Source organism: Neopsephotus bourkii, unplaced genomic scaffold (assembly GCF_033783945.1).
Source record: "Neopsephotus bourkii isolate Nb327-2 ecotype Australia unplaced genomic scaffold, CSIRO-AGI_Nbou_v1 NB_1768, whole genome shotgun sequence".
Lineage (NCBI taxonomy): Eukaryota > Metazoa > Chordata > Aves > Psittaciformes > Psittacidae > Neopsephotus > Neopsephotus bourkii.
The window spans coordinates 2,439,053-2,466,726 of NW_026902242.1; the positions used below are offsets into that span (position 1 = coordinate 2,439,053).

General features: G+C 38.2%; 2 protein-coding genes across 14 annotated transcripts in view; one reads left to right on the forward strand and one right to left on the reverse strand.

Moving 5' to 3' along the window:
• Positions 1 to 8,132, forward strand: part of LOC133225979 (collagen alpha-1(XI) chain) — a 462,534-nt gene extending 454,402 nt beyond the window's left edge. For all 13 annotated transcript variants that reach the window (XM_061378981.1, XM_061378982.1, XM_061378983.1 and 10 more), the window contains 9 exons: positions 91 to 198; positions 737 to 790; positions 880 to 915; positions 1,019 to 1,072; positions 1,533 to 1,782; positions 4,000 to 4,112; positions 4,902 to 4,970; positions 5,583 to 5,816; positions 7,467 to 8,132. In XM_061378981.1, coding sequence (XP_061234965.1) covers positions 91 to 198; positions 737 to 790; positions 880 to 915; positions 1,019 to 1,072; positions 1,533 to 1,782; positions 4,000 to 4,112; positions 4,902 to 4,970; positions 5,583 to 5,816; positions 7,467 to 7,613 — 1,065 coding nt within the window. In that variant the 3' untranslated portion in view covers positions 7,614 to 8,132. The remainder of the gene's footprint in view (positions 1 to 90; positions 199 to 736; positions 791 to 879; positions 916 to 1,018; positions 1,073 to 1,532; positions 1,783 to 3,999; positions 4,113 to 4,901; positions 4,971 to 5,582; positions 5,817 to 7,466) is intronic.
• The window catches only part of LOC133225990 (uncharacterized oxidoreductase ZK1290.5-like), a 447,194-nt gene that overhangs the window by 1,593 nt on the left and 417,927 nt on the right, over positions 1 to 27,674 (reverse strand). The window lies entirely within an intron of this gene.

The window sequence follows — 27,674 nt, forward strand, 5'->3', positions numbered from 1 at the left end:
TGACATATGAAAGTTCTAATTCATGTGTTTGAAAAGCACATTTACTTTATACATATTGTATGTTAACTATATTTTCTTCTACTTGTTTAGGGACATCCTGGTTTGATAGGCCTGATTGGACCTCCAGGAGAACAGGGTGAAAAGGGTGATAGGGGTCTTCCTGGCCCACAGGGATCTCCTGGAGCCAAGGGTGATGCAGTGAGTAAAACATATTTGTGCTTTCATTCAAGTTCTGTGCAGGCAAAGAGCACATATTCAGCTATTTCGAGAGACATAAAGTTACTATAAACAAGTAACACCCAGAGCCTCCTGCAAGAAGTTAAAACTTTCCTATAGAGACGGTTAAGTTAGCTTGAAACAAGATCATACTTCAGAAGATATGTAATCACATACACGTAAGGGATAAAACTAGCAACACCAATCTCATCATGTTTATTAACTGCACTATCCAAAGTAGCTTCCTTTCTCCTACTTTATCCATGTTTCCAGCACTATGTAAAAAGTGAGGTTTCAAAGTCAGTCTAAAGGGGAACACAGTTGTGACTGTGAGTACTGCAGTGTAAGACCAACTACAGGCAACTCAAACCATCAGGTAATATTTTAAACTTACAAGCTATTTGGACTCTAGCAAATGGCCTAAATCAAAACTCATCAGGGTTGGATGCTTTCATAAATATGCATTTTTAAATCCAGTCCAGTACTTCAGTTCTGTACTTACTCTCTTACTCTGTCTTAGGGAATTTCCGGTCCTGCAGGTCCACTTGGACCCCCTGGTCCTCCTGGTTTACCTGTAAGTAATTTCATCCAGTTTTCCTGTTCAAAACACTCCCTGATGGTGTGACATATATTCCAACTATAGTTCTGTGTTCTTGCCCGTAGGGTCCCCAAGGTCCAAAAGGTTCCAAAGGATCCAGTGTAAGTAGTTTGCATCCATATTTTTTGTTCTTTAACTTCTGTGTGTGTTACTTTTAACATTGTGTAGTATGGTCAGCACTTCATTTTTTTCATTGCCTTATAGGGTCCTGCTGGTCAAAAAGGTGACAGTGGGTTACCTGGTCCACCTGGTCCCCCAGTAAGTAAGAACTCTTATCTGACATGCAGAAGGGTAAAAGACAGCATTTTTGAACTTGCAGATAAGGAATATATTAATGTTTGGGATTAATGAAAAATGAGGTTTTTTCCAAATCTGGATGAAATGTTTCAATCACTTGAAGTATTGCTTTATAGACCCCAAGTGGAGTTTTAAAATTTTATCAGAGAAAACATCCTCAGTTTTCATTTGTCATAGGCTATGCCTGTGCTTGAGGGAATTGCCAGGGATAAATAGGCAAGTACAAGCCAGTTCTGCACACTTAACTTAAATGAGAGCAACACACTCTTCCCCAAAATATCAAAGGAAATAAGTGAAACAAAGAATTTGAAGAAAGACTATTTAAAGCTTCTACAAACCACATCCTGTGGTCTTCCTCTGCCTATTTATGCAGCTGAAAAACAGACAGAAAAGGTAACCAGATACATTGTTTTCCACTTAGGGTCCTCCAGGTGAGGTAATCCAGCCACTGCCAATCCAGTCACCCAAAAAGACAAGAAGATCTCCTGATTACATGTTATCTGATGCTGGTGATAATATTCTGGATTATTCTGATGGCATGGAAGAGATCTTTGGTTCATTGAATTCACTGAAGCAAGACATTGAGCATATGAAGTATCCAATGGGCACACAGAATAACCCAGCCCGAACTTGCAAAGACTTGCAACTCTGCCACCCAGACTTCCCAGATGGTATGTTAATACTGCATGACAAAGGCAAACAAGGCTGAAGGTATAATCTTCTAGGATACTTTAGAGAGTAATTCATTATTGGTAGGTGGTTAATATAGTTGATCAATAAACACAGTCTCATTAAATCAATTTTTCATGTGTAAAAATGCATAAAATGTAAGCAAGGGCCGTTGTCTTGGTAAAATCCTCAATGCTTTAAATACATAACCTGATCTGGGTTTAGATTTAAAACTTTGGGGAGTGCCAAATAAAAACCAATTCTTTTTTGGAAATGTTTGCCTTGCATTTCCAGAACTATCCAAACAGGAGCGGAATTAAAGATTGATGCTAATTAGATCCGTGGAAAGAAAAATCACAAATGTCAGCCTGCTGGGATAGCTAATAGCTTGTATTAAAAGAAACGTACGCTATTCTAGCTGTATACTTTAGCTGAGCACAGTAATATAAAATAGCACTGGTATTATATGAGATTTATTATTGACTGTGACTTTCAAAAAATTTACTCTTCTTTTACCCTTAGAAACAATAATCTGTTTCACTGCATGACCACTGTTTGTTCTATATAATTCAGAAAATAGACATTCAAGTTTCTCTCATACTGTTTAGTGCATCTAAAAACTAGCTTAATAAAGTGCAGAGTAGTATGAACAAGACCCTGTGTTTTCAAGAACTATCTTGATTTAATTATTCTTTGTTGTTTTCTGAGCTTACCCTCTGGAAAGGTTTAAATGAAAGCTAGCCTTCACAGAGCTTTCATGCTTTAATAGTTTTTTCAATTGCAATGGATAATTTTCCAAGTTCAAAGCAGTTTTTTTTTGTGCTTTTACATGGGAGGGAAAATATATTTCAACAGTTTAATGCTATTTTACTGTTTTCATTCTAGATAGATAAAAACAGATGGTTGCCTTGAGGCATAGTTAAGCAATGTATATGCTATATGAAAAGTACGTATTTTACAATTCAGTGGCGTTCATAATAATGAATGGTTTTTATAAACCAGATTCACCTTCTTCATTTACCAGTATTTGCTTAGTATCTGGAGCTTTCTTCATATAAAAGTAATATTTTGTTTAAAATAAAGTAAATGCATTCATTAAAACACAAGGTTCTTCAGGGGCAAGAATTTGTTTTCAGTAAATACAGCCTGAATCAATAGAATTTTAAAATACCATAAATGCTTTGTCTATGCCCTGTAATATTAGAAGACAGAACTGATGAAGGGGTTTGTCATTCTTCTTGGAAACCTTCATATTAGCTTGAAATTGGATTAGAACAGTAGTGTAAGAAAATCATCTGCTCTGTTACTGAGAAACCAGACGAAGGACCCACACCACAGAAATCAGCATTTTAATTAGTATGGTGTTAAAAAGTGTTGATTTTTAATGGACCTTGGATTGACTGTGGCTCTCTTTCATGCCCAGCCTTCACTCACCCTAGCATTGTAGAGCCTGAATTCTCAGACATGCCAGTCTGGCAGGATTCTTGAAACTATACAGGGGAAGTTTTAACTGTCCATCCTACTGTGTCACCTAACCAAGGATTAGTTAAGGTGCTTTTATCAATTGAAACAGCCTGGAGCTTCACTAGTCTAGTCTTGCAGCTTCCTAACCCAGTAGCAAAAATATCTTTGCTTAAAATATGTTCTCTTTCAATAAAAGCTTTAGGTAGTTGTGCCAGCTACAACCTCACCAAGCCCTGTGTGGCCATATTTTTATGTAGATATGTGTGCAGATGACTACAGATTTTTCTCTCTGACCTAAGCCGTATCTTTTTTTATGCCTAAAGATGCCTGTGCTCTGTTTTTGAAAGTGCTGTTACCACAGGTACAAATTATCCTTCTATCTTAAAAACTGAAATGGCCAAATTCTTGAGACTTGCAACGTATGTTTCACACATAATGTCCTTCCTCCACTAGACCAAGTTCCTTTGTAACCTCAAGCAGTATCCTGCAACAGAACCATGGTTTGAAGTAAAATTAGAGAAAAAGAAAAAATCAGAGAAAAGAAAATATAAAAAAGAAAATATCTGTTAAGTCTTGATAACAGCAGAAACAAATCACAGGGCAGAAAAGTGTTGCTTTCTCATCATTCAGATAAAACAACTTTGCTATAAACTTTGGACCAAAGTAAAGGAAGAGGTACTGGGGTAGCAGTCAAACCTGGATCTTACAAATACTGATTCCACTACATAAGCCAAATAATTTCTCATTTGTTTTAGGGGAATATTGGATTGATCCTAACCAGGGATGTTCTGGAGACTCCTTCAAAGTGTACTGCAATTTCACAGCAGGCGGAGAAACTTGCATCTACCCAGATAAGAAATCTGAAGGAGTAAGTGCCAATCCGTGTTTAGAGCTGGCTGCTGACAGATCCTACTACACTGTTGCAATGTTGAACTAAAGAAGATAATTACATTGTCACATTTTCATATATCTATCTCTCTGGTTACACTAAAGTGTGCACAAATCCAATGAAGTGGTAAAATGGTACATAGATGTAACAAACAGTATTTTCACTGTTTTGCTTAGATAGGGAATCTCTGCATCTGCTTGCTGACATTTCACTGCATTTCAGGATGCAACATAGCTGTGCAGCCAGTTAAAGTGTGTAATATAGCATTTGACCTAAAATCTAGACTCTTACTGCATTTCTCTTGTGATTTCATTTATATCTATTCCTTTTATACCTGTGCAAAGTAGATAAAAAACTACTATGTATTAACACTCACTTGTTATAAATGACCTCTGATGGGGCAGATGGTGTAGAGGTGGCTTTCTAAAAGCTTGCCTAATTGAGAGATACCTATCAGCATTAACAACAGTGAAAACTGTAATTTATACACTCTTCACAGGGAAAATTTAAACCAGCAGTTTACCTGAAACTTAACAAATGAAACAGTCTCCCTTAAATAGAAGTAGCTCTCTTTATAAACTGTCACTTTGAATTCCGTTTAAAGTTACTAATTTGAAGGCATTCTATACAAGAAAACCATCCTATTTTAAACCTTTAAAGGGGCTGTGATCTACTATCTGATGTGAAATTTGTCCCAGGTAATGTAAAACCTTCCTATCTGATAACATATGTTTTAAATACTTCTATCTCTGCTGTTTTACCATACAGGTCAGGATTTCATCATGGCCAAAGGAGAATCCAGGATCTTGGTTTAGTGAATTTAAGCGAGGCAAACTTGTAAGTTATCACTGCAACGTAACAGTTACTCACAAATCAAGTACACATTATCAGTGTTCAACAGATTCCAAAATTATTTTACAAATACATAGATAATAAGAAGTGTCTTCAGCCCCAGGCCTTTTCCCCTAACTATTAGCACTGGTATGCAACCTCTTGCCACTGGACAGCAGCCTGCTTTGTATTGTGCCACAATGATCCCAGTGCTCACATCACCACTGACCCTTAGTAAAGCAGCTGGAGCACAGATCCCCTGCCCACTTCTAGGTAGCTGGAAATATACTGAGTATGCAAAGAAGAGACTGCAGGATGACATCACTTTATGATTAACTGAACACAGATTCCCAAAGAGATTCTGCTGTCTTTCACTACGTAATTCTGTCCTGAGTTCTGAACTATAATTCTTCATCCTAAATCTATTGCTACAACATGAAAACCTATTTACTGAACTGTAGCTTTATTGAACTTTAACACTCCATAAAATGTTATTATGTTGGATGATTTTTTTTTATTTTTTTTAAGGACAGTTTTTTGGTTCTTTTGTCAACAATAGTTTTGGTTTGCATTTTAACAAAGGAAATGGAAAATATTGATGTAACCTGTATTTTCCAGCTTTCCTATTTGGATGTTGAAGGCAATTCCATTAATATGGTCCAGATGACATTCCTTAGACTACTGAGTGCCTCTGCCAGACAGAATTTCACTTACAACTGTCATCAGTCTGTAGCTTGGTATGATGCATCATCTGACAGCTATGACAAAGCACTAAGGTTCTTAGGATCAAATGATGAAGAAATGTCTTATGACAACAATCCTCACATCAAAGCCCTTCACGACGGCTGTGCGGTAAGTGGAGGCTCAGAAGCGTCTTTACAAAACCAACCTATCAATTAATGGAGAAATCAAACAGACACATTTTGTTCACAGTTTTCTTCTGGAAAAAAAACCCTCTGAACTATCCTATTTTTAATAGAACGCCTTTTAGTAGATTGTTAACTACAGTACATAATTCCCTTATTTAATTTTCATACAGGTACCAAGAAAAAAACACCTAAGCAAACATAAGCCAAGCAACAGAAATGGAACAAACCTGGCATGCATACAGGCTGTCAGCACCTTTGTGCTGAAACTAGACTATTTGCTAATATGAGCACAGTGTAAAAGAAGAGCAGAAGCAGAAAAAGTAAAATCAGGGGAGGCAGCCCATTGGGAGAGTATGTTTTTACTCAAAATCAAGGCATATAAAGACAGAGTATTTAGTGAATACAGTAAAAACATGTATGAACTAAGCCATATATATGTATCCAAACAGTGAGTTAATTGTATCGATATGTTTCTTTGTATTTCCCTTTCTCAGTTTTGGTAGTCAAAGCCAGGTGAAGTTTGTGGATTGTATCTTTCAGAATATTTTCTTAGCTCAGCTAAAATCCCAAACATGTATCCGCTCCCTGACCACCTCTCCAGCAGGGTCTTGTAGGCATAGCAACTGTTACCTCTTCTCAGAAACAGAATGGCTTGTACTGAACACTTTTAAACAAAGACATCAAAGGAGCAAGTGACAGTTAAAGCTTCATTAATTATTTCGGGGATTGATATGGGAGCATTCTGAAAGCAGCTCCTGAGAAATCAATGGTAGAAATCAGAGACCTGAAAGTGCCAGGATACACACTTGGCTCTGAGACAGATTCAGCTCAGGTTGGTGCAGTGTCTCCTCCCCTCAGTAGTGACATCTGAATACATACTGCTTTGGGACAGCCTTTCTGTAGGTTCTGTATTTTGCTTTTGTTATCCACAGTGAGTGGAGAGCTCCAGAGGCTTTAAGTCTGTCACTAAACTGAGAACTCTCAGATCTACGTAATTTTGATGCTCATCTAAACTCTTGAGACCCTGGCATAGGTGAAGGGGTTCTCAGCAAGATACAAGAGACAATCTGAACAAAGTGCAGTCCTGATAACTCACTGGTTGGGTGATATTTAGAGAACCTAGAGAGCCTTTGTTAGGAAGTGTGCCTTCAAACCTGGTTCTAAGGGCATCAGTTGGCAGTCCTGTCAGACTACTGTTTTCTTTCATGTCCAAACAGCTGCTGTAAGATTTTGTGAGACAGTCACAGTCTTTCTTCTTAGAAGTGGATCTTCTGCCTTTCAGAACTAATTTTTTTCACAAGGGAGACATGCACATTGCTAGGAGAATAGTGTTGTAAGTTATTTAATAATACAGATAACATATATATTCTCTAAGAAACATTAAATGTGTTGGGTAACTTTTCATTTGTAGGCCTGTTGTAAGTCAAAAAGCTATGGGCTGATCACTTTCTAAAATCAAAACCATTCCCTTTAATTTGTAAAATAAAATCCTAAGAACTTGCCCATGAGGGGGGCAATAATTTATAAATTCTACACTCAGAGATAACCTATGAAGATCTACAGCACATGCTTACTGCTCTGATATATAACCACGTTTGGGTTTGTTTCTCTTTCTTTCCTTCTTTTTTAACAGTCAAGAAAAGGCTATGCAAAGACGGTGATTGAAATCAACACACCCAAAATAGACCAAGTACCTATAGTTGATGTGATGATCAATGACTTTGGTGATCAGAACCAGAAGTTTGGATTTGAGGTCGGTCCAGTCTGCTTCCTTGGTTAAGCTTAAGACAAAAATCAGATCAACAAAAATGTTGCACTTTGGTGCTACCAACCCACTTTATGCCACATGCAAGTTTTGAGTAAGGATGGCGTAGAAAATGTCTTTATTGTATATGTCTTACCTAGAAAGTAATTGTTGCCCTTGTAGGGCCAGAATCACATGACTTAAACTTCTTTTACAAAGATGCTGTGGCACAGACAAAATAGGGCTCACTTTAGGAACAACCCCTTTGGAGTCCTTTGGTGCTGTAAAAAAAATGAACAACATGGTGCTCCTTCCATTACAACAAAGAGGTGTTAAGAAAGTGTTGAATAAATTGTAATTATTCTGTGTACAGTACTATACTGTTATTTCTCTGTCCATTTCCAAAACTTGCATGTGTCTTTGAATTGCATCTGGCTCTTATTTTATAATTACAAAACTCCATTGTCAGAACTGTGTATGTATTTGAAAAAATAAAGCTGTACTTGCAAGTGAAGCCAGTTCCATTTCTGATTAGTAATAAACTCCCTTTGTATATATTGCTGTTGAAGAGCTTGTTATTTGAAGTCACCAACAAAATGTAAGGTGGCAAAACTGGAAGATCTTGATCAGCACACTGAAACTCTCTTCTGCTGGTATCACTCTGTGGTGACGAATTTCAGTGAAAGCACCTCAAAGGTGCTGTGTTCCATGGTGCTATACCTCAGACTTCTTATGTTCTTTTCTCATTCCACCATTCCATAAGATACCTGTATATACCTAAAATAAACAAATTTCTACTTTTGGGTGGGGAAAATCTGTAAGAAAAATAATAAAAAAAAACCCAACAAAACCAAACCAACTTTTCTGTAAAAAATCTGTGTGAAAGAAATCAGTCTCTTTTTTTAATCTCATCTGAATTTGTTTCCATTGTGCTTATTTACATCAATATTGAAACTGCATTCTAAGAGTTATTTATGGATTCTTGCAGTGTTTACTTAGATTTTTATGTAAGCAGTGATGGATGTTTGCTTCCTGAACTGGATACAGAAAGTTCCACAGAATGGTCCTATACAATATTTGCCTGTCCCATTAATACGAAGTATTTTTTCCTTGTTACTTCACCTGAAAGCCAGGGATGCAATATGTCTAGGTCATGTGATTCTACACAGTTGCTAAGCAACATACAAGGGTACTGATTCCTACAGAGCTGTCTTTGACCAAACCTGATACAATGTGCTATTCAAATATCACCAAACAAATGTTGGTTTGGCCTTCCCTCTGAACATTTTATTCAGGTAGTTGGAAGTAGAAATTACATTTTAGCTTTACAACACAAATCCTTTTGTAATTATTTTTCATAATATATGTAAGACTTGAAAAGAAATGTTTGTTTCTATTTCTTCAAAAATTGTTAAATTAAATAGTACTAGTTTCTGCTGGCTCGTTTCCAACTGGTCTTTTCTTATGCACGTTTATACATGTAAAAGTGGGATTTAAAAAGTCGACTTCTTGCTGGTCATATTTTCTTTATTTTTGAACCAAAGTTTGTAACTCTCACCTCAAAGAGGAAAATACAAATTTTATTAATAAAATCAAGTCTTGTCTACCTGGATTGGTCATTATCTTTTTTCAGCGTCCAGGGCTCATCCACTGTCATTACTGTAACTTCACTCTGCTTCCAGACCATCCAGACTAAAAGTACTCTTACTGCATGTCCTGGGAAGCACTGAACAACAGTACTGAGAAGTGTTAATAGAAAAGATGCTGATCTGGCCACTGGTAGTATGCAGCAAGGCTGACAAGTTCTCATTAGTTCATATGGATTTGTAGCTGCAGCAGTACACATGATATTATCAAACACAAGATAGAAACCCAGTAGTCTTTCCAAAGCCTCTCTTTTATAACCTACAATGACTAACTGCTTCACACTCTCATGCTTATCCTTCTAGGATTCTATAAGGTAAGTAAACCATTTATCGACAAGAACTAGGCCAAGACCTAGAAACTACTGAAACACAACATTTCCAGTGTTTTAGGTAGTGGAACCAGAAACAGCAATGGGTCCAAGCTAGAGACATGACCAGGGTCACCTGAGTCCTCTTCCAAAATGATTTATGTGGTTTTCTTAATCTGCTAACTGATCTGGCAAGTCAGGATTAGGCTGCAGCAGATTGGTGCAGCAGTAGAGTGTAATGATGTATGCAAGGAGACAAACCCAGATTTTTTCCAGTATTAGTTAACATATCTTGCCAATGTTCATGCTGACAATGTTTCAAAGGAGGAAATGAACTTGAGTCTTTCTACATCTTTCAGGCAAGGCCTTAGCCAGGTACCTTCTGTTTACCCTTGCCATGAGCACATCTCTCCACATCTAGATTCTAACGCCTCTTTGTCCGTTCTCTGTTTCAATACACTCTTGTTCTCCCAAAGTTTCTTATTAAAGGAGGAAAATTGCCGTTAAGTATTCTTGCCTTCAAGCAAAAATTACATATTTATTTTTCTCCCAACAGAAATCTCATCAGTGCTATAAAAACCCAACAAAGAGCTCTTCAGAACAGAAAATGTCACATAAAAACCTCACTCATTTAGTCTTTCTGTGACATTTAGTAGTCCAGTCCTATGAGCCATAAAAACATAAAGCTTCAGATTCATCAATGTTGTTACTAAAAAACTTAAACTATGTAAGCTAAACTTACTCAACCAAGTCCATAAGAAAACAAGGCTTAACATTTTTTACACCAGAACTCAAAACCCTGTGTAATCACAAACAGATTAAAACTGCCAGATGACAATTCTGTTGCTGTATGACAGCTGGATTTTACCTCTAGCAACCGACAGACTTTTAAGAGCATGGATTTTCTGTGATGGTGCAATTTCACCCTCCCTCAGAGCAAACTGGGCAGTTTTTCTTCTCTATTCTCCTAACAGAGAAGAGCCACACTGGAGGTGATATAATGAAGATGGGTTCTTCACTGCAAATGCAGGTGTTGCTGTCATGTTGCATGGAAATTGAGTGAGTAGGCACACAGCAAACACAACAAATACTACAGATAGAGGCAGTGTTCTGTTCAGAATAATACAGACATATGATAGAGATTTAAATGACAAGCTACCACTAAGGTATATAAACTGTCCTATGTATAGGTGTAGTTTCTCCTTTCTCCCCGCTTTCCTCTTTTTTTAACCCAGGACAGGGCAATAACAATTCACCACAACTGGCACATCTCTTGGAAAACTGCGTGTAATATAAGGAAGGTATTTTTTTCAATCTAAGTGGGCACTCATTATAGCTAGCAAACATCAGCAGTCACTCCGTGACACACAAAGCCACCAGCTGTTCAAAAAACAGGCACAGTTCTTTGCTTAAGATTCTTCCCCTTAGGAACAGCATTGCTAATTTAAAATGAAGCTTCACGTGCTAATGACTGGTAGGAGATGTCTTAATAGCCATTGATATTCTATTACAAACACATTCCATCTTCTGTGGATTAACATCTTTTATTGTACATGCACCAAGAATAACTTGAAAATGACAAGGGCAGGATATTAGATGTCTATTGTATTTACGTGGAAAGGTATCTTATTTGTCATCCTTTTCTAGGCACATGAACAATCAAAGAGGCTTATTGCTAATTTGGTAAAAAGCAATGCCAAGATTATTGCAAAAGAGTAAAGAGTTCTAAGCTATTTATTAATTTTATTTTCAGTAAGAACATTGAAGATTATTACAGTGAGGAAGGCTGCAAGTATACAGACACTCAGACATGCTGACTTGTTTCAGCGCTCAAGCGCACACTGAAGCCAATTCATGTTCAGTTTCTCATTCATCAACACCCCCAAGTCCTCCACCGGGCTGCTCTGAATCTCTTCTCTGCCCAGCCTGTAGCTGTGCCTGGGATTGCCCTGACCCAGGTGCAGGACCTGGCACTTGGCTTGGTTGAACTTCATGAACATATTTCTCCACTGCTTTCTTATTTCCTTTTTCCTGCTATATTTTTCTCCTTTCTGTTTTACACTGAGAACCATTTTGCCTTGGTTTTATTGTGCCTTTCTTTTCTACTCTATTCAACTATCAGTACTGTCCTCAGTTCCCGTCCTCTAGTACATGGGTAAAGAATCTCAGCGTGGAGACCATTGGACTTTCTCCAACCAGTCAAATATTTTTCAGTTAGTTTGAAGAAGAATAACTCATAATTTCCAATGGAAACATCACAGTTAAAAAAAGGGGAAAAGTGGCCAGGTGAAACACACTTGGCTCTGTTCAGAAATGGGCTCTCTTCTGGCTCTGACAGTAAACAGCTCTGATCTTAATATCTGTATTGAGCAAGTCTGCAGGCCTAGAGCAAAGTGGCTGTTTCTAAAATCTGTCTGAGGAATAATAAAGGGCTAAGTGACCAAATCAGAAAGTGACTGCGAATGTTAAGAGGATTATATACTTACGCATTCTCCTGAGCCTTCACATGGTGCTGTGTTATCTTGTGAGCCAATTTGGAACATGGGACCACAAAGCAGAGCTACTTTCTCACCTTGGCTGTCACTGAGATGATATTCTAATACAAAAAGGCATAGGCTCAAGAGACTGAAAAGAATATAAAACCTTTTATTTTTGTTAATATTTGACAGAAAGAAGATTTTATGTCAGTAAAAATAACTCCATTCTAAATCTCTCTACTTCTCATTCACTTAACGTACTTTACGTGTTGTAAAGAACAGTGCCTGCTCTAAAAGTCATTCAAATCAGTGGTTATACCCTAGCTGACTTCACTGGGCTTGCTTTGTAAGGTTCTGAGTAAACTAACAAGTAACAAACCAGTATCTGTGTCTGAAACACTACTTGTATTGGAATGCTGTTATTGTTAGTTGGTCATATCCACAATTTCAACAGTTAGTTAATATTTTCCATTTAAAAGCTCAGGCTTATTGCTCAGCTCTATGTTTACTTTTGACTTGTGCATCAGAGAGCATGAGCAGGCTCAGAAATCAATATACAGCCACAGTAACATGCTTCCAGACTCACAAAACTTAAAACCTATCCAGGCCATACAGACATCCAGATTAGGAATAAGCAATGACCAGGGCTGCTCAAGTTCTGTGTCTTTTACCCAACCATAGACAAGCATTTGAGTCAGGGAGCCCTGCAGTCCTCCCGACGACTGTCTGTGCAACAAAAGTCAGATGAAAACAACAGGAAGATCAGCTCGTGTTGATGACCATGTGAAACCTCCCTCTGCACGTTACTGTTAGTCCGTTTCATTTTCTAAATCCATTAACCTCAAAACAAAGCCGTAATATCTTGAGGAACCACATTTGAATGAGTGCCACATCTTTCCATGACTATTTTCCTGGAAAAGAAAAGGACAGTACACGTTAACTGATGATACCTGAAAAATGTCCTGATTAAAATATTCTTGACTATTTCAAGCCATTATGCAGTTTTGCATATGTGCATTCATTTCTCCTGTTTTGTATAATCTTCCTGATAACTGTGTGCACAAATGTTCCATGTAGAAACAGCAGCTAGACAGTGCGATTACTCATTAAATTTAATGAGTAGGTTGGAATTATCTAGTATAAAACTAAGATGAAAGCGAAATCACAAATTTGAAAGCATCTAAGGGCTGAAATATATGCAAGCAGATTTAGTTGATACCATCTTAATATGCACACTGATAAATGCTTCATATAGATAGACAGCAAATTTGGATGCACATTACCCAAGTGGAACTCGGCTGTGACAGTGTATGAAAACATACATTTAACTCTAATGGGACACATAAAACAGAGGAAGCAAACCCACCAAAGTACTTCAGGGCTCTTTCACTCTTTCAGCACTGGAATATTTTCATGGCATAGGCAGCATTAGCCAGATAGCATCCAGCCTTTTTCTGTTTAAACACAGGAAAGAAGTAGAGCATTAGATGTATGCTTTCAAATCCCCGTGAATAAATGTGGCCAACTCCCACACAGAGAGCACAAGGCTGCATCCAGGCAAAGAGCAGAAAAGGGCAAAAGCACATGGCATGTGAATGCTATGTACTGGTCACAGAGCCACACATTCAAACAGATAGATTCAAATCTATTAACTCTGCAGGGTAAAGTAAAAAAAAACCCACAGAATCAAATCACAAAATAAGAACCCAGCCTTCTCCTCCTTCAGACACACAAACCCACTGTGTGTCCTCTGACTATGTGTCCATGGTGTACGGGGATAAGTTCCACCTCTGGCTTGTGTTTTCTCCCCTGTTATGCCATGCAAACACTTCCCATGAGTCGGCACCAATCTCTGATGAGCTTGGTGTATGTAATGTACAGCAAGAAACCTTTTCAAAGAGTAAAGGGAAAGAAAGGGGTTATTTCTTTTCTTTACCCAGGTGTTTCAGTTGGTAGAAGGGGCTGCATAGTTCTGAAAAACCTCAGTAGCTGTGGGACTTCTGACAGCAAGTGTGCAAAAATGAACAATATTTAAACAACTCTGTAAACTAACCGGGGATATGTGTCATTGGTTTTGAAACACCCTTTGAAGAGTTTTTGCACTGAAAACTCTTCCATTGAGACTAAAAGTCACATTAAGTAATTTAGAGGTGGGTGTGATAGCTCCTCTTCCATGTAACCTCTTCCTCTGACAGTTTTGATTGAAAACCAAGCCATGATCAGAGTTTTGTGGCTGAGCCTGGGAGCTTCCTTTCAGCAAACTTATTCCTGGATTAATTGCTGCTGGAGCTGACCACACATGATAGTATTTCCCGAAACTTTCCCCTATTGTCTTCATCTGTCAGGTTAAATTAATCTTTTTTGATGTGACACCCATTAAACAGTGTAAAAAAGGACAAGTTTTGTTACTAAAAAATACAGCGCTGTTACTGTCCCCAGGTCTGCTTTTGCACTTACTGAAATATATAGGACATTTCATCACAACTTTTAAGATAGGCAACTGAAGACAAGGAATCCTCTTGTCCACAGTCCATCACCTTTAATTACCATGTCAAGGAGCCTTCTACATTCAGTTTTAGGATGCTTCTAGGTAACATGCAACAAAGAGACCTGCTCCAGTCCTACACATAGACAAGCAGCAAATTAACAGCAGTGGTGTAAGATTAGGCTTTCTTCCCCTCAGTTCTCCTTAGCAAAAAAAAACCCAACTCAAATTCACCCTTAATGAGATAGGATCTACTTATGCAGGAAATGCAGGGATACATTCCAAACACCTAGGAACGAAAGAGAGAAAGTTTAAGATGGTTTTGAGCTGTATCCTTCCTGGAACTAAATGCAAATTCCCCATCTGTTAGCTGCTTACAGAATGCCAGGAAAAAAATACACAAAAAGAGGAAAAGAAATCCAACACCACCTTAGTTTTGTGTGCATGCTTTCCTGAAAACACTACTAAATTGAAAAACATTGTTTGTGCAGTAAATTAAAGCTTGATGTATCTTACAGGTCTTAAAGTAAATCCAAAGGAACTGTTTCAGTAGGCTTAGGCTTCCTGGATACGGGTGCAATACATTTCATTTTTTCAGCTTCTAAAAGCTTTTAGGTGATGTTTGGGAAAAGTATGCCTGAGGTCAGTAATAACTCATCATAAACATATGGCAATATAAAATATACAAAAGATACTTTTATTGAAGTGACTCACAAATATAAGTTCATACAAAGATAAGAAATACATTCACTCTTCACTGTGGTGGTATCAATGACTTACAAAGACTTTTGGTCTAATTTCACATCATTTAATGTTTTGTGCTAGTATCAAAGCAACACTGAGGATTGCTGCTGAGGGCTGATACCATGGTAAGTGAAATGAAAATCAGAGCTATTCTGCTTTCCTGACTGCTATTATGGTAATGCGATCAGTACCTTGACAGCTGCTAAGAAGAATAATTTTCCTGATTGACTTCTCTTCAAACCTAAGGCTGTGGGCAATCAAAGGAAATGTGAACATCTGGCTGAGCTTTTGATTGCCATGCTCACTGATATAGTGCACCCAAATATGCAACAATTAGTCAGCACAGCTTGTGTCAAAAGACCCATCAAGTTAATTCAAATTAAGTCAGGATAAATTGAAGCCAATTGGCATTCATGCATATTTGTATGCATAGTTTAAATAAGCTTCTTCTGCACTACATTAGCCTTTATTTACCAGGAAAACACATGCAAAGTTTTGTGGTTTAAGTATTAAATTCAAGTATTAAGTATTTTCACTTCTTAAAGACAAATTTCTGGAGAAACTCGGTATCCTTTGGAAGGGCATTTCAAGACTCTCAAAGATAAAAGTTCATATTTCTTGCTAATAGGTTTCACAAATTTGGAGAAATTATTTGGAAGTATTTTGTCAGTAACAAATACAATAATACTTGACTGGTATTTGGGTAAATTTAATAAGTAAGGTAGTGGTCAAGATAACTACCCAACTGTAGTAAGAAAGTTCTAAAACTGAAAGCTTAGTTTTCATCGTGTTTTCCCTTGATTCTATGTGCAGAACCCTGAGAATATGTACTTTCTCTCCAAAATACTATTATTCTTGTCTGGATCCTATTTATTGCAACAGGAAGTTAAATTGCATAAGAACTTGAGATTGAAACTTAATCAAAGGTGAAAGTCAAAGCTAAAGTTGTGTGCTTGAATTTTTACAAAGAAACTTTAAAAAAGAAAGTACATTTGATTGTTTAAATTCTAGGTCCTTGCAGTAAATAAATGTAAGTCTTTGTTTGGCAGGTAGAGATATTGTTTCCAGGTTAAACGTTTAAGATTTTATTTGTAAATTAAGTGTGGAAATCAGTTCTAACTAGCAAAATAGAGACAGGCTGTGTGTATAGGGTGCTATCAGTGCTCAACTAACTGCAGGTGAAATACACTGTAATCTCTCCTCCATCTCAGTTAGCTCAATCTGACCTGATTCAAAAATTCTATTAAAAACATCCCAGGAATTGTTCTGCAACACATTCAGATGTATTCACCTAAAGCTAATTCAAAACAGTGTTTCTCACACTATGTGATGGGAAAGGGTCACACACATAGCCCCAGCTGCAGCATTAATTGTGGAGGAGGTACCTCACACTGCCTATGGCCCCGAGTTCTCAGAGGAGAAGGCTAGGTGAGTCAGCTCATAAGCATGGGACTAGACACGGTGCATTATCAACTGCCACAGGTGCAGCGAGTGTGGCCAAGCACCTCTTACATTCTTCTTTTCTTTCTGGGGGTCCACTTTTTCTGGAGCCAAGAAATAGGCTTTTTGCTATTGACTGACTCCCACGAATATGAAGAATCCAACACCCTCAAGAATGTTCAGATCAGTTATGGTGCTGCCTTCCTAGATCAAGGATTAGCTTCTGATCCATAACTTCAAACAGCCTTCTAGAGCTGTTTTCTTTCAGTTCTTTCCTTTAAAATAGTTCCCTCTCTTACATACCCATCTTCTGATTCAGGGCTTAAGAGTTCTTCTATTAGCGTTACCTTTAGAAATATATTTGATGAAAAATCCCTTGGATAGTCTAATGATATGGTCCAGTTGCTGTGAGGTGCACAGACGCTTTACAAATGATACTCAAAAATCAATACCAACCCTTCAGTGCCTTCAAGGGATGTAGAATCACTTAATACTAGTGACTGTCTCCAACAAATGAATGTTTAGTGATCATTCTGCAGAGGCCTGGAAGTCCAAATCCCTCTTAATAACTCTCAAAATGGACTCATGCTGGAGAATGTAAAAGTATCCCTAGCAAGGAGGCCAGTAGCTGTGCTTTCTGGCTAGTCAACTACTTATCTGCTCCATTGCTTGTGCATTATTGGCCTAAGATTTTGGAAAAGAAAGACTGCTAATACAAAAAAAGAAGTTCCAAAATATTAGGTCAGCATTTCAGATGTGTTCAGCATACGAAGGAACACTATGCACCACAGGAGAAGCAGCTAGCAGCTCCTCATTTTGCCTGTTTTATTGAAGGATTGTAAACTAAGGAGAATACAATGTGGTTATAGGCAAAAAAATGATTCCAAATCACAGACAACAAAGCAGCATTTGTAGTTATGGATTCTGAAATCTAGTCTCTGGGTAATGCAGTCTGCTTGCTTGAAATTACTAGCAGGAACAGTGGAATGTTTAGCAAAGTTTGAGGTAACGTGGCAATCAGTTTATCAATAAGACTCTGAACGTAACGTGGACTATTTTTTAAAACCCATTTGCAGCAGCATGCGATGAATAAAATGAGTTAAAATATCAACATGTATTTGAAATTTCTTTTTTCAAAGCTCACTCTTATTTTCACTGATACAATTCAGCACTGACTGTGCAATTGAGATTTCCCACCCTCAAATCTACACAGTGAGAAAAAAAATCTGAATGTAAGAGCAGTCTTCTGTTTGTTGACATGTATGCAAGCCGTTCATTAAATTGTATGTCCTTATCTAGCTACTATTGATTTTCTTTCACATCAGTTCACTGATGTTCACTGCCAAACTGACAGAAATCACCAGCCATAGTTTTAAGTGTCTTATCACTTCTAATATTTGAACTTTATACACAATACAAGAAGACAATCAATAGCAAGTACAGTCCACAGAAACTGGTTCACTATCTCCTATAGACTTGTTGCCTTGAATTATTTGCCCATCCTCTAAAATACACAAAGGAGTGTTTTCAATCTCTCTTATGTTTGCTCAAAGATCAGCCTTTTCTTTAAGTCTGCTCCTTGCTTGAAGCCATGCTTTCCCAATACATACAAATCACTGTCAGAAACTGAAGTCATGACAAAGTCCTGTCTTGCCACAGAATTCTTGGAAAACAGGTGTCTCAACTTTCATAAGAAAGTTCTTCAGTTACAAACTTGCCACACTTAAGCAATAAGAAATAATGAATACTTATCAATACTTTTGAGTAAAAACATTAGAAAGAATTGTCCATGCACACAACAGATCTACTCTCAGTGATGCCACTTGCTAGAATACCCAAAGAAGTAATGATATAGTGAGAAAAACAGCTCTGGAAATATAAGGATGATTTTGTATGTTAACAGTAGAAGTACAAAATAAAGACCAGCGAACTCGCAACCTTTTGGGGTTTTTTTTCTTAATGCTGCCTTGGATTTAAAGTATTTTTATTTCAACCATCTCTCAAGTATTACATTTTCTTTCCTACTAATATACAAAATGAACTGTCTTAGCAAGTTCACAAAACCCAAAAACCTTTGTGAAGACACATGGTACCTCCATGTGAACTCCACTGCTCCTTTAACCATGATAAAATCATTAGCATGATTTTTTTCCTTTGTGCGTAATATAGTATTTGTATGAATGCTTGTTGCAACTGGAAGTATACTGTGCCATAGCAGCTGACAGTTTAATGTATGCAATGCATAAAGACTAGCCTAGAGAATGTATTGCAGTTTCACTGAAAACAGTTCTCTGAGCTGGCCGCTCTATTTGTGATGCCTGCTCTCTTAGGGCTTTCTGGTAGCTTTGGGGTTTTTTATTTCAAAGTACTTAAGGAACAAATGTTATGCCCAAATATATTCTCTGCAATAAGCATATGTTGGTGAAATAAATTATACAATGTACCTACCCAGGAGTAAAAGCATGAATGAGTGGTACTAGAGCTATGAGATTCAGGGAACTCTTTACACTGTAGTTATTAGTGATATGATAATAATACGGCACCTTAAGCAAACTGTTGGCTGAATCAGTCAAGTCCATCTCAACTCTATGTTAATGAAGTCATTTTATTCTCATAAACTGATCTAAGTCCATTAAGACAGCCTTTTTGCTTTGCAGAGTTTATAGTCATTACATTTCCCTCCATTCATCTTCATTCAAAGCAGCACTCAGCCACCTTGGTGCTTATTACTGTTAACAAGAACATGGTCTACCTTAATACAGTGTCAAATGAAATCAGACATGGTCATGTGGATGATAGCAATAGAAACTGCATCAGCGTGCATGATGTTATCAGGTAGATGAGAAATATAAATGAAGGATGAAATGCAGTTTAAGTGAACACTCAGATGGAAAACAAATGTGCTGTTGCAGACAAACATTCCTGAAGCAGCTGCATAGGAATCCTCCTTCACTTGTAATTCTTGTTATGGGACTGAAAATCAGAAGAAATCAGAATTGTTAAGCAATGGGGAAATAGCAGATATTTTCACCAGAAGTGGTTCTATTATAACAAAATCCGCTCCTTCAGTAACAAGACAGGCATTGTAAAACATACTGGGTTAACTGCAGGAGCATCCTAAGAGCCTGCATATTGAAACTGTTCATTTGGCTGAGAGGCTAATAGGCTTAAAAGCTTTTTAGCTCACTTTAACACCTTCTGTTTTTTCTCGTTAATGCTGGCATTGATGTTCAGTTATTAGTGTAGAAGATTATCGTATTTACAAAACCTTGCTACTTTTTCTCTTTAGAGAACACATCTGAATCATTTCTGAGTATCTAGCAGATGTTCAAGAGATTCAGTTCTTGGAAAGATGCAGCAGCGCCTTTAAGCACAAGACCGTTTGAAGCATCTCTATAATCTCTATCTACTAAGCCTAAAAACGAAAACTCGTCTTGAAGATACCATCTCATATAGGTAGTGGCTTTATCCTCTGCATAAGCTTGTGCTGATCATTGAGGAGTCAGGATCCTAGAGACTAATCCCATACAGCATTGCAAAGTCCAGATGTGAAGTTTGTCCCCAGTATCTACCATGCCCAACATTTCCAGTGCTGCTTTTGACATTACAATCTTTTACCACCAGTCCTTGGATTCCAACCTTTCCTAATGGAAGAGATGTAACCACCAGGGCTTAAGAATATGAATGGGAGAGGACAACTTTGCCTTTTACGGTTCTGAGCTTAAGTTTAAAAATTCACACTCAATGAAGGATGGCAATTTGACTGAATATTCCTCACTTCACTAAAGACTCAACTTTTATTAGGGTTTCAGGTTTGCTCTCTCAGCTCTCATCCAATGAGATAATGGGGTCTCTGCATAGATGTAAATTTAATGCTCTTTTGGAAGCAAAGTGGTTTGTCACTGTGCAGCAGCAGATGGGCTTGAGGAATATAAGGACCTGCTGAGATCAGATCGGGTGCAGATGTGTTTTAGGAATATTTGACATTTAAATTTTCTCTGAAATGCATTTACAAGTAAAAATGTTTGTAGGTTAAAGACCACCTTCATTAAGGATGGATGCCTGTATGCACTCATTTCCTTTCTGTATGCCTTACTCTCTTTCCACATTAGCCATAGTTAATAAGATGATCAAAGTGAACCTTAATGGCACACGTATAAGCAGCTGGAAGGCTAAAATAAACTATTTAAGCATAGCAGTCCCATATCTCTACATGGAGATGATAACAGAGAGTTGAGACTAACAAGAGTGGTGATACCAAAACTCAGAATTTCTCAATCCATCATCTGGGTCAAATCACAACTAGCTCCCAACCATTGACAGAGACTGGTCTGGTCTACAACAACCTGGGATTTTGTGAGTAAGCAGCGTTGTCCTGGAGATGATAGATTTGTGTCCTTGAATAGAAAATAAGCTCATACAGTCAATGTATTTTAAGGCAAAAACAGAGCTGGTTCTGATCACTGAGGGTACAAGGATGCTAATGCATAAAAACTTGCTTCAATTCAAGCCCCCCACCTTTATTTTAAAACCTCAAACAGTATTATATTCATAAATCCCTTTTTGTCCTTCCCAAGTTAGGTTACACACTACACATTGCATTCTCATACACGAGCTTGATTTCAGTTACAGATTAATGACCATTGTGCTCTCTGTGTGGGAAGATAATAGGAGTCCTAGGATCACAGTGAGTCTCAGATCATAGAGGGTCTCAGCTTCAACAAAACTGTAAAATGGAGACAGAAACTTCTGGACACAGACTCTATAACTGAACTGAAAACAGGCACCCAAGCAGTTTGCCATCGTTTGGTGAAGCCCATTTTAGTTCTAATAATGTGTTAAAAAGAGTCTTGATTGCAAGTTTCTTCTTGTCCTGGGTTCAGCAGTAGCAGTCATTTTTTCTCCTTCTTAGTAGCTGGTGCAGTGCTGTGGTTTTGACTTTCAGCCTGGGAACAGCGCTGGTAACACTGATGTTTTCAGTTGCTGCTTAGCAATGTTTACTCTGACCAAGGACTTCGTGAGCCTCATGCTCTGCCAGGGAGGAGGGGAAGCCGGGAGGAAGCAGAGACAGGACACCTGACCCAAACTGACCAAAGAGGTATTCTATACCACAGCACGTCATGCCCAGGATGTAGAACTGGGGGCAGTTACCCAGAAGGGCTAGATCACTGCTTGGGTCGGGCTGGGAATAGGTCTGCGGGTGGTGAGCAGTTGTATTCTCTTCCCTTGTTATTTCCCTTATCATTGTTATTATTAGTGGCAGCAGTAATGGTTTGTGTTATTTATACCTTAGTTACAGGACTGTTCTTATCTCAACCTGTGGGAGATACATTCTTTCGATTCTCCTCCCCATCCCTCCGGTAGCAGGGGGTAGGAAGGGGGGAGTGGGAGAGCAACTATGTGGTTCTGAATTGCTGACTGGATTTAAACCATGACAATCCTAATTTGTCTTTATGGCTCTAGAACGATTGAGAAATTGTAACCAAAATTTCTCTTAAACCACATGTTCAGATGGTCAGGATTATAACAAATGAAATTATTTTAAACACAGAATACCTTCCAAAGTACCTTCCAAATGTCATTGAGATTCTCTTATTGAGAAGAAGGTAAGGAGTGAGTTTCTGAAGTCATTCATATGCATTAAGAGACTTGCATTCACTGTCAGCCAGATATACTCCTTTGTTGAAGTACATGAGAAAGATTTGGGAAAAAGCACATGCTGTGAGGAGTCTTCCTTAGGCCATCAGTAATTAGTTCCCATAAGAATACTGTACCCACAGGATGCAGCTAGAATCTGAAGATGTAAAAAGATTTCAAAGAGCTAATTTGTACTAGATTATCACTATGCTATGATTTCTGTATTAAAATTTTAAAATATCTTACTCTAAATATAAAGTGATAAATTCAGTAATTTGTAAGTTATTTTGGCAACAACTTAGTTATTGCCAAATTTAGGGCGATGATTTAGTTATCTATTACTTGAAAATACAATATATATGTTTTCACTATTGTCATGGTTTAACCCCACCTGGCAACTATGTACCACACAGTCGCTCACTCCCTCCCTCCCCTAGGTGTGATGTGGGATGGGAAGGGAGAATTGGGAACTGATATCCTTAGCCCAGCCACCCAGAGATGGCAGACATCACATCAGGGAACATATATGCCTAGTAAGGTATGATGTAACTCTGAGACCAAGCGCAACAAATCTGAGGACAAATAAATCAATATTGTGACCAGAGACTATTAAATTAGTATGATGAATGCTCATAACAAATTCAGTTTAACATACACTGGTGAGATCTGTTGTTATCTCAAACCTTCTAGCCCCACACTCGCTGCCAAAAAGGACTACATTTTAAACCCAGCTTGCAACTAAGCACCACTCAGCCACTTGCTGTGTTCCCAGTCCTGCCCTGGTGAGATGGTGAGGAGAATTTCCCAGTGATTTGAGATTGAAATAATTGAAATAAAGTAAGATATAGTAATATTCATGATCATCATAATGAAAAGGAAGAAAACGGAGAGGAATAAAACCCCAAAACACAAGTGATGCACAATATGGTTGCTCACCACCCACTGACTTAAGCCCAGCCCATCCCCGAGAAGCAACTGACATCTTCCAGTCAAGTCCCCTCAGTTTTTATATTGAGCGTGATGTTCTACGCTATGGACTATCACTCTGGCTAGTTCGGGTCAGCTGTCCTGGCTGTGCTTCCTCCCAGCTTCTTCTGCCACTCATCACGGCATAGCATGAGAGACCGAAAAGTCCTTGACTTAGACTAAGCACTACGTAGCAGCTATGAAAACTCCAGTGCATTATCAGCATTATTCACATACTAAATCCAAAACAGCACTGAACCACCTACTAGGGAAGAAAATTAACCCTGTCACAGCTGAAACCAGGATAGCTTTGAATGTCCCTTAAATGTAAGAAAACTTTATTTTCCACTTAGAACAGAGCCTGAAAGGGTTCATTTCCCTTTTTCCACTTGTTTACTCTCCAAAAAAGTATGTTGTCTGTATAAAAGTACATTATTCTTAGAAGAAACTCTTTTTTCTTCCCTGATTATACTGCAAGATTCACTGACAGCAGAAAAAACAACCCAAGCCCCACAATGGGATTTTGTCAATTTTTTGGTAACGGGGCAATGAGAGCCAGGTTGCTACTGTTCATATTTTTAAAATCTGGAGATTTATGGTGCTAGCCAATATCAAAGGCATTAGATATGTAGCAATAATGTTCTTGAACAGGGATTTTCCCATGTTTTTGGACTGAAACCTCAAAGAGAATGATACTTGAATCATTATGATTTCACTATGAAACAAGAAAATGGCATCTGTATTAACCAGACTCAGAATTAGTGACTGTATCAACTCCCTATTGTGAAAAAGTTGTCATCTGCTCCAGTTGTCCATAAGCAATACTAACATCCTCTTTCTGTGTGTCCCTATTTCCCCCACTTTAGTTTTAAATCCTTCTCTTCACATACCAGTAACCCCATATTTTTAATTGATGTCTTTCAAATTACTCTTGGCTGCTCATCTCATCAACATATGGTAGCTCTGCTGGCTGGTGGCACAGATCTCATAGCTGGGGACTGATTATGTACCATCTTGTAGCTGGCACAGTTATTTTACATGTCTTTAAGGCCATTACCATATCCTGCCATCTCAGAATACCCTCATAAATGAGGAAGTTTTCTCCAGATTTATTTAAAGAACTTGAGCTTAAATTTGCTCACTCTAGTGGGTCATAATTTCAGATGTTAAAATAAAGCTCAATACTAAATCTGTCATTACCATTCTAATCCTCCCATTCTGATCTCGAAGCTTCCGCCCAATCTGGAAATTTCTGTTATATTCAAAAGGAGGAATTTATAAGACAAATAAACTATTAAATCCTCAGATATTTTTTTTCCCTCCAAAAAGAAAATGAAAGGTATATTTCTACTCATTAAAGATAGGGATAGACTTTTTAGCAGGGTCTGTTGCAAAGGATGATGGGTTGATGGCTTTAAACTGAAAGAGGTGGGGCTGGAAAGAGGCTGGATGTGAGGAAGAAATTCTTCACACTGAGAGGGGTAAAACACTGGCACAGGTTTCCCAGAGAGGTGGTGGATGCCCCATCCCTGAAGGCATTCAAGCCCAGGCAGGATGTGGTTCTGAGCAACCTGATCTAGTTGAAGATGTCCCTGCTCATGGCAGGGGCTGGACTAGATGAGCTTTGAAGGTGCCTTTCAACCTGAACCATTCTCTGATTCTGTCTTACAGCTTTTCAATAATAATTATTGTAAGCCAAGAAAAAATGCAGAGCTGTTCATCTGAGTTTTTCTAAGTATTCTTATACCAGCATTTTTTATGACAATTACTTCTTCAAGCAAAGCAAACCCTGGAGAAAATGAAACTGCAGTGAATACAGATGTAATGTTAAATAACAGAAAATCTAAATGTGAGTGTTTTAGTAATAATTTACAAGTATTTTAACATGTCAGGCAGCCAGGAAATACTTTGAAAATCAAATTTTATTTCCCTGATATTTGACTTTCTGCTTTAGAATATATGGGACTGAAATGCCAGGCATCAGATCAAGTGCAAGGGCTTTGTGTGTGTGCCTATGTCTTATAGCGGTGGTGAGGATGTTGACCTCAGCTTCCCCTTGGGTAAACTGCAGAATCTGGACAACTTCATAATCCTACTGGTTATTTCGAGGCCCTAAGCTATTACCATACAAAGCATTAGCAGCAGTATTCTGAGAGTGTTCCTGAAGCAGCCCGAGTTAATCATTAAAGGCATAGCAGTTTTTATGCCGCTGTCTGTCTCCTACCTGTAAGGGAAACAAAGGAAAAATCAGCAATGGATGTAGTTTGCTATGTTCTACTACTTTGAGGAATGCAAAACCATCTGCATGTAAGAACTGGATAGAGAAACTCGTACGAGCTCCCCTGCAGAAAAAAACCCAAGTTAATAAAATCAAAAGACAAATGAAAACAACTACAATATTGCCTTTTTTAACATCTGATATTGTTGTCCACATGTAACTAGCAGTGTTAATATGTTTAAACTAATCTTGTCTCAGAGGTGATGTCTGAAGGTAGATAGAGATTTTATTAATCCTCCACTAGTGTCGATTTTACTTTGTGACTATTAGTTCTTCTTCTCCATCTTGTGCTGTCCTTAGGGTCAGGCTGTACCTAAACCAAGTATCATCTAAAAATAAAGCAATAATAGAGGTGATTGGTTTGTCTTCATCTAGTTAATTACTTCAGCCTACACTTTCCTTTTTCAATTCCTGGACCAGGGGAATGAATTGTTATTGCCAAAGAAAAAGGAAAAAGAGAAAAGGAGGGCTGGAAGGTGACAGAAGGACAGAGAGTCTTCATTTGTCTGCATTTCTCCGTATTCCTTCACTTCTGCTTTGTATTTGGGTAGGATAGCTTTGCTGCTGTGGTGGTTTAGGCCCAGGCCGTAAATCAGAACCCCGCCCTTTCTTTCCCTCGCCCCCCACCCCCCCCCCCCCACCCCCCACCCCCCCCCCCGCCCCCCCCCGCTCCCGGAGAGATAGGAAGGAGAAGCGAAAAGAATGTAACTCCCATGGGTTGAGATAAGAACAGTTTAGTAACTAAGGTATAACACAAATCACCACCAATAATGATAAGGAAAATAACAAGGGAAGTGAATACAACAACTTACCACCCACAGACCTATACTTCACCCCACCCAGCAGTGAACTAACTCTTCTGGGTAACTCTCAGTTACATCCTGGGCATGACGTGCTGTGGTATGGAATACCCCTTTGGCTAGTTTGGGTCACGTGTCCTGTCTCTGCTTCCTCCCGGCCTCCCTTCCTCCCTGGCAGAGCATGAGACTCAGAAAGTCCTTGGTCAGACTAAACATTTGAGCAGTAAGTAAGACATCGGTGTTATCAGCGCTGTTCTCAGGCTGAAAGTCAAAAACACAGCACTGCACCAGCTACTAAGGAGAAAGAAATGACTGCTGCTGCTGAACCCAGGACAGGTGCCAAAAAAATAATCCTCATTAATAAATAAAAGCAACTCTGTATTTCCTTTGGTCCTGAAGAAAATAAAAAGATTGTGCAAGCCTGAAGTAAAATGCAATTAATTATCAAGCTCTGGGAATCATTTTGCCAAAGCAATTGATTTTACTTTGCCACTGCAGCCACCTCTCATTGGAAACATAGCAGCCTTTTAACAGCACATTCATAAAACAAGATAACAAATTATCTCCACATTTCCTAGGGAATAACCTTCCAGTCTTCAGTCTTTCACTAGAAGAAGACAGGTCAAAAACTATCTTTTTCTTACCTTCAGTTCATATGATCTCTAATAAACCTACAAGAAATGTATTATGAAAAGAAGGGAATCCAGCTGAAGGTTTCATACACTAGAATATATGGCTTAAATTTCAATAAATATATATAATAGGATCTTCAGTAACAACAAGGATTTGAAGTTGCCACATCAAACTGCATTTCTAGTTAGCAGTATGCTAGGAAATACATTTCAGTAAGATACAGGCCTTGACTCACATGTGCAGGGCTTCCACCAGTGAAGATACTCTACCCAAGTCTGACTCCAAGGAGAAGTATATGCAGGACTGTGAGGACACTGACAATTTATCTTGCTGTAACAGAGAGTTCTGAGCTTGACAAGGGGCACTCTTCACCCAGGAAGGAAATGAGACATTGTCTAAAACATCATAACCAAAATAACTAGCTCATTTCTCTAGTTTTGCCACATCTTGCATTCATTAAGTACCTAAAGAGACAAAATTCTCTGTTACTGTTGATGTCCTTCACATACTTCCCATACTGATAATTAGCAAATAATTAGATTTTTTTTCCCCAAAGTGCAGAAAAATCTGGAATTGTCATTGTGATGTTTTTACACTGTTGCTGATTTTGGAAAGTTACATAACATCATAGAGAAATTGAGTTATTAAGCTTTCATTTTAACCACTTCTTCCCTCATTTTACC